The following is a 17,271-nucleotide window of genomic DNA, read 5'->3' as shown; positions in this document are numbered from 1 at the left end:
GGTGCGTTTCCAGGGCGGGTTTCCATGGTGGGTTTGCAGGGTGGGTTTCAATGGTGGAGATTTCCAAGGTGGATTTCCAGGGTGGATTTCCAGGGTGGAGATTTCCAAGGTGAATTTCCATGTTGAAATTCAACGGTGGATTTCTAGGGTGGAAGTTTCCACGGTGGATTTCCAGGGTGGGGATTTCTGGGGTGGAGATTTCCAGGATGGATTTCCATGTTGGAATTCCAGGGAGGAGATTTACAGCGTGGGTTTTCATGGTGGATATCCAGGGTAGAGATTTCAAGGGTAGAGATTTCCAGGGTGCATTTCCATGGTGGAGATTTCCAGGGTGGAAATTTCCATGGTGGTTTTCCAGGGTAGAGATTTTCATGCTGGGTTTCCAGGTTGGATTTCCAGGGTGGATTTCCAGCGGGGAGATTTCCAAGGTGGGTTTCCTGGTAGATTATCAGGGTGCATTTCCAGGGTGGACATCCACGATGGGTTTACATGGTGAATTTCCAGGTTGGAGATTTCCATGTTGGAATTCCATGGTGGATTTCCATGGTGGATTTTCAGGGTGGGTTTCCATGGTGGGTTTCCAGGTTGGTTTTCCAGGATGGGTTTCCAGGTTGGATTCCCAGCGTGGAGATTTCCATGGTGGGTTTCCATGGTGAATTTCCAGGATGAAGATTTCCAGGGTGGAGATTTCCGTGGTAGAATTCCATAGTGGATTTGCATGGTGGATTTCCCTGGTGGGTTTCCAGGGTGGATTTCCCTAGTGGATTTCCATGGTGGAGATTTCCGGGGTGATTTTCCAGGTTGGATTTCCATGTTGGAATTCCAGGGTGGAGATTTTCAGGGTGGGTTTCCAGGGTGAGTTTCCCTGGTGGGTTTCCAGGGTGGGTTTCCATGTTGGAATTCCGTAGTGGGTTTCCAGGGTGGAGAATTCCATGATGGGTTTCTAGTGTGGATTTCCAGGGTGGGTTTCCAGGGTGGAGAATTCCATGATGGGTTTCTAGTGTGGATTTCCAGGGTGGGTTTTCATGGTGGGTTTCCAGAGCAAATTTCTAGAATGGGTTTCCAGGCTGGATTTCCAGTGTGGATTTCAGGTTGAATTTCTGGGATGAGTTTCCATGGATTTCTAGAGTAGGTTTCCAGGGCCAGTTTTCGTGGTGGATTTCAAGGGTGGGTTTCCATGTTGGAATTCCATAGTGCATTTCCATGTTGGAGATTTCCATGTTGGAATTCCATGGTGGATTTCCATGGTGAATTTCCAGGATGAAGATTTCCAGGGTGGAGATTTCTGTGGTATAATTCCATAGTGGATTTGCATGGTGGATTTCCCTAGTGGATTTCCATGGTGGAGATTTCCGGGGTGATTTTCCAGTTTGGATTTCCAGGGTGGAGATTTACAGGGTGGATTTCCATGTTGGAATTCCAGGGTGGAGATTTCCAGGGTGGGTTTCCAGGGTGAGTTTCCCTGGTGGGTTTCCAAGGTGGGTTTCCATGTTGGAATTCCGTAGTGGGTTTCCAGGGTGGAGAATTCCATGATGGGTTTCTAGTGTGGATTTCCAGGGTGGGTTTTCATGGTGGGTTTCCAGAGCAGATTTCTAGAATGGGTTTCCAGGCTGGATTTCCAGTGTGGATTTCAGGTTGGATTTCTGGGATGAGTTTCCATGGATTTCTAGAGTAGGTTTCCAGGGCCGGTTTTCGTGGTGGATTTCAAGGGTGGGTTTCCATGTTGGAATTCCATAGTGCATTTCCATGTTGGAGATTTCCATGTTGGCTTTCCAGGATGGATTTCCATGTTGGGTTTCCAGGGTGCAGTGCCGCTCCTCAGACACCACCAGCCAGCCTCTGCTAGGCCCAGCAGGGAAAGCCAGAGGACTCCTTGGGGATACCCAAACAGGGATTTCACAGCATTTTAAACTGAGCCACCCACTAAAAACACCTCAGGGAGCAGGGGCGGTGCTCACACACCCCAGAAGGAAACCAGGACACTTCGCATCCATCTCAGAGGGGGCTGGAGCTGAGGGTGGAAGCGGAATATCCAGGAATGCTGGAGGGGAATGGCAGTGTTGGTGGGAGCTGTGGAGGTGATGGGGGAGAGCTGGAGGGGAGGAGAGGGAGAGGATGGGGTGGGGATTGCCCTGGTGGAGCCATCACCACAGGAGGATTTGGGTGACAGATTCCTGTGTCAGGAAGGGGAGTGTCACCCCCCTGACCCTCCTCAGCTCTGAGTCACCACAGGCACACAGTGAAGGAGCAGATACAACCTCGATTTTAACAAAAAAAAAAAATTCTAAGATAATTTAATAGGGCATATAACACACAGGTTTCCTTTGTAATTATATATTAAGATTGCACAAGAAATAAGATTTAATTTCCATAATCTGGCCTTCAGGTGTGGTGTGGATACTTGCCTTAATCAACCACAAGAGATTCTGAGTCTCTACTGTAGCAGAACCAGCAGATAACACAAAGGACTTGAACCCCAAGTTCACAGTCCTGCTTTGAGTATTAACTTAACAGCCTCTGTTTGAAAAGAGTTTCTCTCACTAGAAGGTAAGAAACAGTTAAAAAGTCCATTTGAATGTCCTGCCCCTAGAAATGTCCAATGCAATGCAAGTCTGTAGTGGATGTCAAGAGTTCCCACTGCTGCTTCTTAGTGCAGAGGAGAACAGGGCAGAGTGGCAACAACCCACTACAAAATTCAGGAATGTAGTAAAAAATTCCATTTTTGCTTTAAATTATCCTGATGGCAGCAAATGCTGGTGAAAGCAAAATACACCCATACTCAGTTTATATATAAAGCACTTGAGAGTGCATGCAAGGATTGATGAATAGAGAGCTGAGAGAATTACTGGATGTATGGAACAGAAAAATCATCACCACATTGAGATTTATTTATTATTTAAGGATCTCTGACTTTTTTTTTTTTTTTTTTTTTTTAACCAGGAATTTCAAGTGACCTTACTTATTTTAGGAAAGCAAAATCAGCAAGGAAAGCTGGAATATTCCCTTCCTGTTCCAAGACTAGATTAAACTAAACCAAGCTCTATAAAGAGGTGCAAAGAGCAAACACACTACTAGGTTTAATGTACTTAGATTTCTAGTTATGCATTTCAACTTATAATTTCATTTATGAATTTTTCTCCAGTTCAATGTTCAAACCTGGTCTTAAATTGTCTTTTGACCCAAAAGCTCACAACGTTTTCACCTTCCTTCTGATGCAGTTTTGTGAATTTACTTTCAGCTCTTGCACCACAAATCCATCAACATGTTTTGCTCTAAAACAAGGCAAGGAGGACAAAACCTTCACTGGCTGACAGACAATTAAAACAGGTTTTATTCAGGTTTTTATGCAGGTTTTTTTTATTCTTAAGAAAGTTTTGCTTGAAGGAAAAGCACCTGGAGATGCACAGGGCTCTGACTTCACTTGAAATCTGTAAATTCAATATTCTTCTGTAAATCCAAAATTCCTATGGATAAAGGCCACAGAACTGGCCACTGGGGCAAATATTTGCTGTGGGGCACATGGAATTTTGTCACCTTGGTTTTCTAAGATTTTCTAAGCCTTCTGATGTTGACATTCTTGTAGCGAACTTTCTGTACACGCTTTCTGTGAATAACTCATTGTTTTGCATTCCTTTATGGAGGAGGAGAAATTTGATGGGCTGTTGGTTTGTGCAGTGTCATTGGAGAGGTGGCACTGTCACCCTCCAATCCACTGCCACTTTTGGAAATCTATAAATGTTGGAGCCAGAATTAAACTTCCCTTCTCTTTCACCTTGAGAACAGCAGTGTGTGTTTGTGTGTGCTGCCAGGGAGATCAGTCCTGCCACAGTGCCTGGAACAGGAAAGTTCAGTGCTGGCCCCAGGTTTGATCGAGTGGAACACATAGAACTGGCTAAAATATCAAATCTGAGTGTCCCTCAGTGTCTTCCCTGTCTGAGCTGCATCCAGATTGCAGGGCATCACTCTCCAGCCTTGACCTTTAAGAAAATCCCCCTCTGGCATGTGAAAGAGAGCAATAACCAGCCAAATTCCGTCCCATTGCTCAGCATTGTTGTACAGATCTGACTTTTGCTAGGATTTTCCTACATTTAAATAATCATTTAGAATTCATTTTTTTAAACCCAACATGGAGTAGCACTGAAAATCTCCCAGATTTACAGCAGATAGCTTTTCAAAATGCCTCTCTTCTTGCACACATTCATTTTATTTGTTTGTGGTTTGCTCTCCAGAAGATGCCTTGACACAAAATTGAATCTCCTCTGCGTGGCTGTGTCTCCCATTAGCATAGCTTCAATAATTTGTGTCAACAGGAAGCTGGAGGGAACAGAGCTCATCTCTTTTTCTCTGCTCCTCCCTGCAGAGTCCTGACAAATGTCCTGCCAGTGCTCCAATCTGTTGCTCAAGATTTTTAAAGTATAACTGGGAGTGGGAAAAAGCACAAGAGAGCAGCTTGGAGCAGCAGCACAGAGGAGACAGCAAGGTGGGGAAGAGCACTAGAAAGCATCAAACAGCAAGAAAGGGCAGCTAAAACAGACCTTCCAAGAAAGCAAGGTAAAAATAGAGAAGTTAAATGGCCGGCTAGAGCAGGAAGGTGAAGACAGAGAAGCAGAAAAGCGCCTGCAAAAGAAATGCAAAGCAGAACACAGCACATGAAGTCAGAGTTGTGTAAGCTTGGCAAGAGCAGCAAACCAAGGAAAATATCAACAAACTCGCAAAGAAGTGTTTGGCTGTCTGCTCCCAAACTGAAGGAAAAGAAACAAACAACAACTGGGAGGTTTCCAGTACTACCAGGTCTGAGAGAAAAAAGCCATTCCCACCGTTCCCTCCCAAGGGCTGAGCAAGGAGAGACATTCTGGCATAACTGAGTGTTCTGTGGCTCTGCTCTAGCATTTAAAAGCCCTGATAACAACAGATTCCTACACTGGGGCAGAGTGGGACGTCTGAAGGTGCTTCAGCACAAATGGGCTCCCCTCTGGTTTTGGGAGGGTTTTCTGCCTCTTCAGCCACGCACAGCTGCTGTGCACAAGGGCAGCAGCTCTGGGGTCTCTGCAGGCCTGGGAGGTTCAGCACTGTCAGAAAGCACCAGCCCAGCCCCTGTAGTGCCTGTAATTATCACATCACAGCAAGAATGTGACATAAAATAGAAATAAAATAGGAATAGAAATAAACCCCAACCCTTTATTCTATCTACAGCAGCCTTGGACATTGAACCTTGTGCCCGTGTTCAGTCTGGGTCTGAGGCTGAGGGAAGAGATGAGGATCTGACTCCATGTTTCAGAAGGCTGATTTATTATTTTATGATATACATTGTATTAAAACTATACTAAAAGAATAGAAGTAAGGATTTCATCAGAAGACTGGCTAAGAATAGAAAAAGAAAGAATGATAACAAAGGTTTGTGTCTCAGCTCTCTGTCCGAGCCAGCTGACTGTGATTGGTCATTAATTAGAAACAAACACATGAGATCAATCCCAGATGCACCTGTTGCATTCCACAGCAGCAGATAATCATTGTTTACATTTTGTTTCTGAGGCCTCCCAGCTTCTCAGGAAAAAAAAAAATCCTAAAAAAAAGGATTTTTCATAAAAGATGTCTGTGACAGAACCTTGCAGCCCCTGACAATTAAATCAGAGTTTGCCTCTTTGGTGTCACTCAACTCCACCTCCCTGCCTGATTCCACTTATCAGCAAGCTGCTGGACACGGTGTGGTGGGCAGGGAATAAACTGGGGTGTTCCAAAAACACTGCACCCCATCACCAATATCTGAAACTGAAGCTAAAATCCAGCAGGGTTCAATTGAAGGAAACCCTCCAGCATGGAAGATTCACACCAATCATTACAAGAATGATTCAAATAGATGGATGCAGGAAGAATTAATTTCTTTTAATTCAACACAGGACACTGGCAAATCACATTTTGTATTTTTTAATACATGGGTTTTGTTGTTTTTTAAATTTTTTTTTAAATTAAATATTATATTATATTTTTAATATAATATAATATAATATATATAATTTATATATATAATTTAATAAATAAATTATGCTTTAAATTTAAATTATTTTGAATTATATATGAAATTATTTTAAAATAATTTCATAATTAAAATAATGGGATTCACCTAATGCTGCAAGCTCTGATATCATCCCCACATTTTGCAGTTCCTTCTGGCCTCCACAATTGCTTCACACACCTGCATGGAACCACAGACTCATTTGGGTTGGAAATCCCTGTAGGATCACCCAGACCAGGAACTAACCATGACCTTCTTAGTCCACCACTCACCCTTGTCCTTAAGTTCCACATCCACGTGGAATTTAAATCTCCAATCCCCCCAGGGACAATGACATCATGTGCTATGACAAAGTTTGCATAAAGCTCCTAAGCCTCAGTTAAGGGAAGCCTCCCTTATTTACTGAATGATGTTTTCTAAAGGAAAACAGATAATTTAAATGATATCAAATATTTGCTTTGGATTAACTTTTCCTTTTCATAAATGCTTTACAGCAGGATCTGCACCCCATTAAATATGAGTAAAACTGTGAGGAGAATTGGGAATCCTACAAGGACAGTGGATGTTTTTGCCTCACCTTAACTCAGTGTAGCTGTAAATTGAACCAGGTAAAACTCTAGTCTTGTTTGATGGGGTTATTTCATGCCCAAGACAATTTCTTTGCAACATGACCCTGAACTGAAACTTTCTAATGTTTTAATAATAATTCTTCAAGGAGGGCACAAACCTTAAAACCGTTCCTCCGCAGCTGAGCAATAAAGAACTCAGCCTTTATTTATAAAAGCCATGCTTTCCCCCAGCTTTCTGACATCCTTACCAGCATTTGAGTGAAACCCATCTTGAGGCAGGGCCATGAATTTTCCATGAGCTAAGTGCTAAATGTTATCAGAGGAGTGAAATAACCCGAGTGCTGTAACAACCCCACGCTCAGGACACGTTTCAGAGCAGAAACATCTCCCCACACACACTCATTCCAACATTTCCAAGGAAATTCCAGCATTTCCTTCCACCTGGCTGCTCACAGGGCTGTGCAGTGCTCTGAGCCCCTGCTGTGCATTTGGAGGAGCTGTGCATGCCCTGACACCAGGGAATACAACTTTAATTCCTGCTCTCAGTGCATCCCTGGCCATCGTCCCACCACACCCTGTGCCCGTGTTCACAGGGGTCTGAGGCTGAGGGAAGAGATGAGAATCTTGACTCCATGTTTCAGAAGGCTTGATTTATTATTTTATGATATATATTACATTAAAACTATACTAAAACAATAGAAGCAAGGATTTCATCAGAAGGCTGGCTAAGAATAGAAAAAGAAGGAATGATAACAAAGGCTTGTGGCTCGGACAGAGAGTCCGAGCCAGCTGACTGTGATTGGCCATTAATTAGAAACAACCAACATGAGACCAATCCCAGATGCACCTGTTGCATTCCACAGCAGCAGATAATCAATGTTTACATTTTGTTCCTGAGGCCTCTCAGCTTCTCAGGAGGAAAAATCCTAAGGAAAGGATTTTTCAGAAAATATTGTAACCACCACACCCCACCTTTCAATGAGGCACCTCAGATCAAACACAGATTTGTTCACTGCCGATTGCCAAGTGCACAGAAAGGCAGGGTACAAAAAGAGCTTTCCTGCAAAATTAAGGGCAGGAGTGTGTGGCACAGAGTGTGAACCTGCCCTCAGAGCTGAAAAGATGTTCTACATCTGTGAATCTGCCTTCAGTTCTACATCTGGAGCTGCGTGTTCCTGAAACACCAAACACCTGACACATGAAGAGCAATGATTTAAAGCCCAAAGACCTTGTACGTTGAATTCTAACTCTCATTTTATCTGAAAACCCTTTCAGTCTCACCTCCCTGACTTCCCCTCCTACAGATCTACACTACTCCTACTTTTGCTCTGATACAAGGAAGACTCATTGCCCATGGCTAACCCAATAATTTTCCATCCTTTTAAGGCCCATTCCACTGCACACCCCCTTTTTTCCCCCTGCTGTTATCAAAGCTGTAATTCCCTTCTGCCACTCCACATTCTACCTGCAGGAAAGTCAATCTATTTCTCATGAATTAGTAAAGATTATTACTTATGGCTTTTTGTAGCGTTCTGCTTCTCCTTTTTCCATGGGGCTTTTTGCACTTGAAAGGTTTGCAGAGAGAATTTCCACACAGATATCAGGGCGCTGGTGTTGACAAAGGGATTGTGCAGGGAGAAATCCCAGCCATGCCCCAAAGAGGGGATTAATTGATGCCAAATCCAAGCATGGCCATGGCCACGGAGGGGCACAGTGGATTTTACCCTTCATTTTAGCAGGCAGCAGCAGACTGATGAGTTAGTTTATTCCCAGGCATCCACAATAATTTTCAGCAGGGATTTCACCCAGGAGGGAGTGAAATCACACCAGATTGGTCCAACCAAGCAAGGCAGATGATGATGTTGGCAAAACCAACAGTGCCTGGGCTCTGCTGCAACATCTGAGCATCCATGAAGTTGGCTGGGTTAAGGGATTTTTACTCCTCAGGGTACCTGAAAATATTATATAAAGGTATTCTGAAATGCCTTTATAGAAGCAAAGAATATCCTGAGTTGGAAGGGCATTGGAAGTCCAAATCCTGACCCCACATCCCAAAAATCCCTCCATGGGCCATGAGTTCTTCTACTGTTTTTCTCTCCCAAATCCAATGAGGATTTTGTGCTGTTCTGGGATATTCACAGAGGTCTCTACATCTCCCATCACCACCACCAGCACAAGGCAGGATAATTCAAGTGAAAAAGCCAAACAGAGCTCCTGGTGTTTGTACAGAAATTATTTCTGTGCTCACACTAAAAGCTCACACTCCTCACTAGGACTCACATTAAGGGCAGTGATAAAGTGATAAAAACACAGATATGGCAGTTTGTAAGGAAGAATTATTCCTTAATTTTTATTGAATCAAAGCACTGGGAAATGCCACACAGCTGGAAAAAGGGGATGCACTAAAATAATGAATTCAGCAATGTACAGTGTGCACAGAGAAGTTGTAAATGCTCTATCAATTATTTATTCCCCCCCTGCAGCAGTTTATTGCAGCATAAAAGGATAATAAAATGAGCTGCAAGAGGTGTACGTTAAAAACTGCTGACAATTGTTTGGAGGGATTTTCATAGTAAATATTAAAAAATTAAAATCTTCAAGGCAATAAAAAGTATTGTAGTAAAAAACAAGTAAAAAACTTGTGAAAAATATTGACAACTGTTCTTTTCTTACCCAGATACCAGAGGGAAAAATGAAATTTTGGCTATTTATGAGAAGTGGGATTTTTTAAAGTTGTTTTCGTTGTTGGACAATGGAATTGTAGGAGCAGGGACTGCATTCTGGATCAGCACTTTTTACTGCAGAATATTTTGACTTGCTCCTGCTAAAGTTTAGCTGTACATGAACCAAAAGGATCACCAAATTCTGCCTCCATTTCTACAGAACTTGCCAAGAAAAACAGCATTGGCTTCTCCCCTGAAGCTGGCAAAGCTCAGTGGCTCTCCAGGGCGCCTCCAGGGATAACTGAAAGCACCAACCCCACCACAGAGGCACAGGGTTATGAAAAGGGCTTTCAAATGAGGAAACCAGTCCCTTCAGGTGGCCTTGCTTAAAGCATAGCCCCAAAAATTTCACAGGAATGAGGAAAACACTGGCTAGAGCCTGTTCAAATTATGTTCAAAACCACAAATATGAGAAATATTCTCAGCTTGCTTTTCCCAGACAAATTGTGAATAAACACTCTTTCCTCACTTGAGGAAGCGTGTGAGCAGTGGGGAGCATTCCGTTGGATGCCTCACTTACTTCTCTATTTGTACTACAAAGATTTTTTCCTCTCTGTCCCCACACTGGCTCTTTGAAAAAAAAAATTATTGAAATATCTTAGTTTGGTTTTTAATCCTTCCACTGTTTCACTGCTCAGTGAGGGAAGTTTGATGATCAGCGTTCATGAAGGGGAGTGAAACATGCAATGCAGCAGCTGAAATGCCTGGCCCAGGAAATTTCCAGGTGCAGTGATTTAGCTTTTATGTTTTTAAATCCAGTTTAGGATTTAGCTTTTATGTTTTTCAAATCCTGTACTGCATTAGGGTATAACTTTAAAACTCCATACAGAGTGCTGGTTACTGTTTTCAGGTTTTGGTTTCAGACACGACAATTCCTCTCTAGGATTGGAACCAAACGACACCTCACTGCCTCAGGCCCCCAAAAGCATAAATAAAAGTGAGTTGGGGGAAGCAAACTGGGGGTGAATGACTTCATTACTTGCAGTTCTAATTGGAGCATTAACCCCTGATCTGTGAATGACCAAACTGATAATTGTGTGACAAACTCGTGCCCATCACTGCTGGGAAGGATGAAAGTTTGACAAGAAAGTCTCACAGATATGTGTGCTTGGCAAAAAGATTTTTGCATGTAGAGTCTGATGAAGGAATAGAGATGGAAGCAAGTTTTGATATGGGAGAAAAGAATTGCTGAGCCAGTCTGACTGGATAACTAAGAAGGCAAAAGGTGTGTTAGTTAGAAAGAGTTTTCATGACATAGAGCAAAGGATAAACTTACTTTAAATAAGATGTTTTTACCAAGCAGAAGGATAGCACAGGCAAACAAGTCAGCAAAGTTGCAAGCAGAAAAAAAGGTCTCAGAATTTTCTACTGCAAGAAAACTGAGAAACAACTTCTAGCTTAAACTGTAATGTACTGACTTTTAGTGATCAGAGAACAGTAGCATGAATATGGTAATTATAGTAGTTATGACAGGCTATAGATAAAAGTTAAGCTATAGATTGGTTCTTCTGTATGAAGATGCTCAGCAAAGAAAAGTGTCCAATGCATTGTAACCAAAACCAAAGGGTCTCCAGGCCTGGCTGCAGCTGGAGCTGACAGCTGTGGGCACAGCTCTGTCACCCACAACCCTGGACTGCTGTAACCTCTTGGATGGAATAAACTGCATTTTGGATGGAATAAACTGCATTTTGGAGAGCCACCCAAAATCCCACATCCCTCATTTCAACTCTTACAGCCCACCTTGGGTGCAGCCCCTGGAGGCTGTGGCTGCCCAGGCTGGGCCTGCTGAAGGCTTTCATCAATCCCCACTTTATTCTCTGAACCTTTCTGCTCTGGGTCCCCCAAAGGCACAGCAGCATCACTCACCACCCAGGGCTTGTCGCAGAAGTTGTAGATGGACTCGAGGGAGTTGACGCTGGGCACGCCGGCGTACTGCATGCCGATGATGAGGTTGCGGAAATCCTCGTTCTCCGCCATGCTGTACGAGTGCTGCCGCACCAGCACGAAGTCGGGCCGGAACGACCTGCCAAAAAACATCCACAGTCCTGAAAATCCACCAGCAAACTGGGTCTCCTTCCACAGCAAGGTGTGCAGTGGGGGGAAATGGCTGGTGGGGGAATAGGGAAGGGCTGGAAGAGCACACAAACCAAAGGGGGATGATAAAAGATGGAAAGCGCCATGATGGCTTTGTGAAAAACACTCAACCAAAGGGGGATGATAAAAGATGGAAAGAGCCATGATGGCTTCGTGAAAAACCCTCAGCCAAAGAGAAATGACAAACGTTGGAAAGAACCATGATGGCTTCATGAAAAACTCTCAACCAAAGAGAAATGACAAACGTTGGAAAGAACCATGATGGCTTCATGAAAAACCCTCAGCCAAAGGGTAATGACTAACGTTGGAAAGAACCATGATGGCTTCATGAAAAACTCTCAGCCAAAGAGAAATGAAAAAAGGTGGAAAGAGCCATGGTAGTTTCATTAAAAACACTAAACCAAAGGGAAATGACCAAAGATGGAAAGCGCCATGATGGCTTCATGAAAAACCCTCAGCCAAAGAGAAATGACAAACGTTGGAAAGAACCATGATGGCTTCATGAAAAACACTCAACCAAAGAGAAATGACAAACGTTGGAAAGAACCATGATGGCTTCAAGGAAAACACTCAGCCAAAGGGTAATGAAAAAAGGTGGAAAGAGCCATGGTGGTTTCATTAAAAACACTAAATAGAAGGGAAATGACCAAAGATGGAAAGCGCCTTGATGGCTTCATGAAAAACTCTCAACCAAAGAGAAATGACAAAGGTTGGAAAGAGCCATGATGGCTTCAAGGAAAACACTAAGCCAAAGGGAAATGTCAGAAGATGGAAAGAACCATGATGTCATCATGAAAAACACTCAAACCAAAGGGAAGTGATAAAAGGTTGAAGGTGCCATGGTAGCTTCATGATAAAAAAGGGAAATGATAAAATATGGAAAGAGCCATGATGGTTTTATGAAAAACACTCAAACCAAAGGGAAAAAATGGAAAGAACCATCATGGCTTCATGAAAAACACTAAATCAAAGGGAAATTATTAAAGTTAGAAAGAGCCATGATGGTTTTATAAAAACCACTCAAACCAAAGGGAAAATATTGTAAGAGCCAGGGAAAGGGCTTTGTGAAAAACACTAAACCCAAGGGAAATGACAAAAGATGGAGAAAGCTGGGATGGCTTCATGAAAAACACTCAAATCAAAGGGAAATTAGAAAAGATTGAAAGAGCCATGATAGGCTCCATGAAAAACACAAAATCAAAGGGTAATGATAAAAGGTGGAAAGAGCCATGAGGGCTTCATGAAAAACACTCAAATCAAAGGGAGTTCATAAAAGGTGGAAAGAGTCCTGATGGTTTCATGAAAAATACTCAAACCAAAGGGAAATGATAAAAGATGTGGAAAGAGCCATGATGGCTTCGTGAAAAACATTCATACCAAAGGGAAAAGATGGAAAGAAACCATGATGTCTTTGTGAAAAACACTCAAACCAAAGGGAAATGAAAATTAGAAGGTTAAAAATTAGAAAGAGTCATGATGGGTTCAAGGAAAACACTAAACCAAAGGGGAATGACAAAAGCTGGAAAGAGCCATAATATCCTCATGGAAAACATTGAAACCAAAGGGAAAATATGGAAAGAGCCATGATGGCTCAATGAAAAATACTCAAAGAAAAGAAAAAAATGGAAAGAACCATCATGGCTGTATGAAAAACACTCAAACCAAAGGGAATTGATAAAAGATGAAAAGAGCCATGATGGCTTCATGAAAAACACTCAAACCAAAGGGGAACGATAAATGATAAAAGATGGAAATGGCCATGATGGCCTTCATGAAAATCTGCAACATCCTTAATCTGTTCAGCATCCCCTCAATAATGGAATTCTATTAAGAGGAGAGAGAAATTATCATGGTGAAATATTTTTGTTTTTAATTATTAATATATTAATATTTAATTTTTAAATATTTTTAAATTTTATTTAAAATATAAATAATTATTTATATTTTAATAAATGTATTTAAATATATTTTTATTTATATATTTATTTATTTATTATATATTTATTATATTTTATTATATTTTATATTATTATAATATGTATAATATATAATTTATAAATATATATTATATAATATATAATATATAATATATAATATATAATATATAATATATAATTTATAAATATATATTATATTATATTTATTTATTATATATTAAATATATATTTATTATAAAAATAATAAAAATTTTAAATATAAATAATTAATATATTAATAATTAATAATTGATCAGTTTGTTCTCCTTCTGACAGATAAATCACATCTATAACCTCTAGACATGTCCTTTGTTTGTCTTCTCCAGTTTCTGAGCAGTGACATGCTAAACTAGAGCAGGCAAAGGGCTCTGCCCCGAACTTGGGCTTTTGGGGAACAATTTATTTGGGTTTTTTTTTTCACAATTATTATCAGGCTGTTTTAAGGACAGTAGGGATGAAGCAACCACGTTGGTGGCAAATGGAATCAGAGCACAACAGAGAGAATCACAACTGGACTTTTGATCAAGACACTTGTCAAAATGAATTTTAGGTTTACCACTGCATTTCCCCCTTTTCTCTCTGGTGTCTGACCAGCATTTCCCCTGGTTCCCTGCCTGTCACCCTGCACCTTTGCCAACAACCTGACACCATCCCCACCTTACTCCAACCCTGACATTTTGTTCCTGGAGAAGCTTGTGGAAAATAGGAAACCCAAACCAACAGGACAGAGCCTCCAGAGCAGGGGAAATTCACTCCCAAATTTGATGGTTGAAAGAGTCTTTTCTGCATTCCAATTTTACAGGGGAAGAAAGCCCAGACTAGCTTGAAGATTTCACATTCCTAAAAGAGGTATAACTGCAGGGTAAATTAAATTAGCATAGTAAATTGGCGAAATTATTTACATGCCTTAAATAAATACAAGCTGTTTACTGAAATGAGACACTCTGAAGATTACAAAATCATTCTGAATTCTCAGTCTGGTAGAATAAAAACAACAGTACAATTAAAGTCCATGGTAAAACTGCTTTAGCAGTTCTGGGATCCCAGCTTGGATGCAGCAGTCCAAGTAGATTAGCTGGATTCTTGAATTTCAAATCACAGAAGTGTTTGGGTTGGAAGAGAGCTTTTAAAGCTCATTTTCTTTTCTGGTGGAAGGCATCTAGTGGAAAAGCATCTTCCTAGGATGTTCCAAACCCTGTCCAGCCTGGCCTTGGGCACTGCCAGGGATCCAGGGGCAGCCACAGCCGCTCTGGGCACCCTGTGCCAGCGTTTTACCACTGTAAAAATAAATAAAAACCCCAAACCTGCAGGATTTGGCAAAAGCAACATTAAGGATTTGCAATCAAGAGTCGCCAAAATGGCACTGAAGCTCAATGAGCAAAACCTGTAAAGAAATCCTTGCCTTTAAAGAGAATTCCTAAAAAATATCTACAGTACAACCCTGAGATGCTGTGATCAAAGTTTCAAGAGTTTGGAACATGGAAATCCAATTTACTGGCCCAGCATGAATATAATGCTTAGAGGATTAATGATGCCTTTATTGCTGTTATATAATGAAGGGATGGGACTATTTTTGGGTTTAGAATGATTTATTATTCAGATAAATATTTTAGTTTTAGAGGCTGTGAGATCTGTGAGAGTAAGTGGCTGGCAATAGTTTAAGAGTAGTTACAAGTGTTTTTGTTATAAGGTAATATATAACATTTAACTTAATAGATAGTTGCTATAAGGTTTATTTTATTTTTCTGACTCATTATTTTTATTTAATTTGGTTGTACTGTAGATATTTTTGTTTAATAGGCTTTTATTTTATATATATATATATATATATATATATATATATATGTTTCTATTATAATTTTTAAACTTTTAGCTTATTCTATTAAGCCATACCCTTATATTATAAAATATTCACTATTTTATTAATATAGTGTTTTACTTACTTGAGGTATATTTTTCTTGCAATTATAGAAACATAAGTTTATTATTTTTTTGTTTAATGTTTTTAATTTTATTTTTATATTAATTTAAGCTTTTTCTAAGGTTGTAGGTCAAACTCTTCAGTGTCTGTAGAAGTTTCTGTTTTTCCAGTTCCCACACACCCTCATTAAAATTGCAGACTCCTCAGTGAAAGAAAGAGGCAACTTTTATTTATTAAAATAAAGGGGATAACACATCCCAGACAGTGCTGTGGTTTCGAATAAAAGAACAGAAAGTGTCCTCTCAAAGACCAATTTAATGAAAGAATTGGGGAATGGAGGGGATGTACTTTTTAAAAATTAAAAATAAAGAAATAGTGTTTGCTTTGTAAAAACTCCTCAAAGGAATATGGTACATTCCCATAATTGTTCTGGTTCTGTAATTAATGCTGGATGGGGCGCCTGCACCCAGAGGGAGGCCAGGAGGGAAATTTTAATTGTGGCTCAAGCATTAAAATCCAAAAATCTCAGCATTATGCTACAGAAAAAATAATTTTTCATGGTATGATTTTCATTCACAAAAACCAAACAAGTCAGTGCTGTTAAATATTTTTTTTCCTCCTAAACTAAACCAAACCAGCAAAATTTTGTCATTGAAATTTCTGTGATTTTGCTAACTAATCATTTACTCATAAATCTGTGATCTAAAGTCACTTTGGGCCTAATAATTTGTTATTATTGATAATAAATATCTCCAATTATCACAGAAACAGAGAATTCTCTCCCATCATGCCTGCACCTCCACAAGCCACAACCCCAGGTGCCTCACACCAGATTTGGGGGAAAATTATCAGCTTCAGGTAGTTCTATTTGAAGAAACAAATCACACATAAAACTCTAATATTGTTATCTCATCCTCAGAGTTATCTGATACCACAAATCTCCTTTTTTAACAAAGAACAGCAGCACTTTTACCAAGTTTTCTCATGACCTGCAGATCTTTGGAGATGTTATTTTCTGGAGGTTCCCAGCCCTCCTTTTCTCCTGATGTGTTTTGATGGCAACTTGGCCTTGATACTTTTTAAAACACTTTTTGGAATAGTACAGAGAAGCCACCAGGGAGCAGTGATGGAGATTTCTTGGCTCCAAAACTTCCATCATTGGCTAAAAAATTCCACCAACCCTAAGAAAAATCAAATCTCTTATTCTTCTAAGGAAATAATCTTGTGGGTTTGGCACAAGATCATTGTTTTTGTATTGAACTGCAATATTTTTAAAACATGCCAGAGATTAAAGAATGGGAATTTGAAGCATAAACTTATCTTTAATATTTTTTCCTGGAATTTTTTTTGTTTTGGTATTTTGGTTTGTTTTGTTTTTTTATTATGTTTTTCCTTGTTTGTTTTTTTATATGAATGAGTAGAAATATTTGAATCTTTTATTTGGAGATCTGTTCTGCAAACCATAAAGATCCAGGACAAGCTTGTGTATCTCTGCCTTTAAATTCAATTTTTCAGCCAAACAGCAGCTACACTTCACTTACACATAAATGCCAAAATAGGAGCAATTCTCACCATTTAAATAAAATATTGGATATAGTTTTGATAATAATTTAGCCAATATAATAATTTTGCTGATATAACTTTTCTAATACTTCCTTAATTTTTTCCTTTGCCCTGTTTTCTCCCCTCACATTTATGAGGCTGTTGATGTCCTCGCTGAAAAAAACCCAAAAGTTAAATTTACCCTGCCTTCCTTGGCATCATCCTCTTTAGACAAAACAGCTCTTGGGAAATGTGAGGTGTTTAAAGCAAAATGCTTCAACCAGGCTGAAATATTCCAGGAACTGCCCTGGTCTGTTTCAATAGAAAATATTCCATGTTGGAAATAAATTCTGCTATTCTGGGAAAGTCTGGCAGGAACAAAATGACCAAATTTGTGTCCTTCTGTAGCAAACATAAAACCCAAATCAATAAC

The 17,271-nt window shown here is 40.2% G+C and overlaps 1 protein-coding gene across 1 annotated transcript in view; it reads right to left on the bottom strand.

Annotated features, from left to right (window-relative positions):
* The window catches only part of SYN2 (synapsin II), a 191,060-nt gene that overhangs the window by 93,048 nt on the left and 80,741 nt on the right, over window positions 1-17,271 (bottom strand). Inside the window, exon 4 of the mRNA XM_064724417.1 lies at window positions 11,172-11,328. Within this exon, the coding sequence (XP_064580487.1) occupies window positions 11,172-11,328 (157 nt within the window). The remainder of the gene's footprint in view (window positions 1-11,171; window positions 11,329-17,271) is intronic.

Source organism: Zonotrichia leucophrys, chromosome 12, assembly GCF_028769735.1.
Source record: "Zonotrichia leucophrys gambelii isolate GWCS_2022_RI chromosome 12, RI_Zleu_2.0, whole genome shotgun sequence".
Lineage (NCBI taxonomy): Eukaryota > Metazoa > Chordata > Aves > Passeriformes > Passerellidae > Zonotrichia > Zonotrichia leucophrys.
The sequence above is the reverse complement of the archived record's forward strand: the minus strand, read 5'-3'. Positions and strand labels throughout refer to the sequence as shown.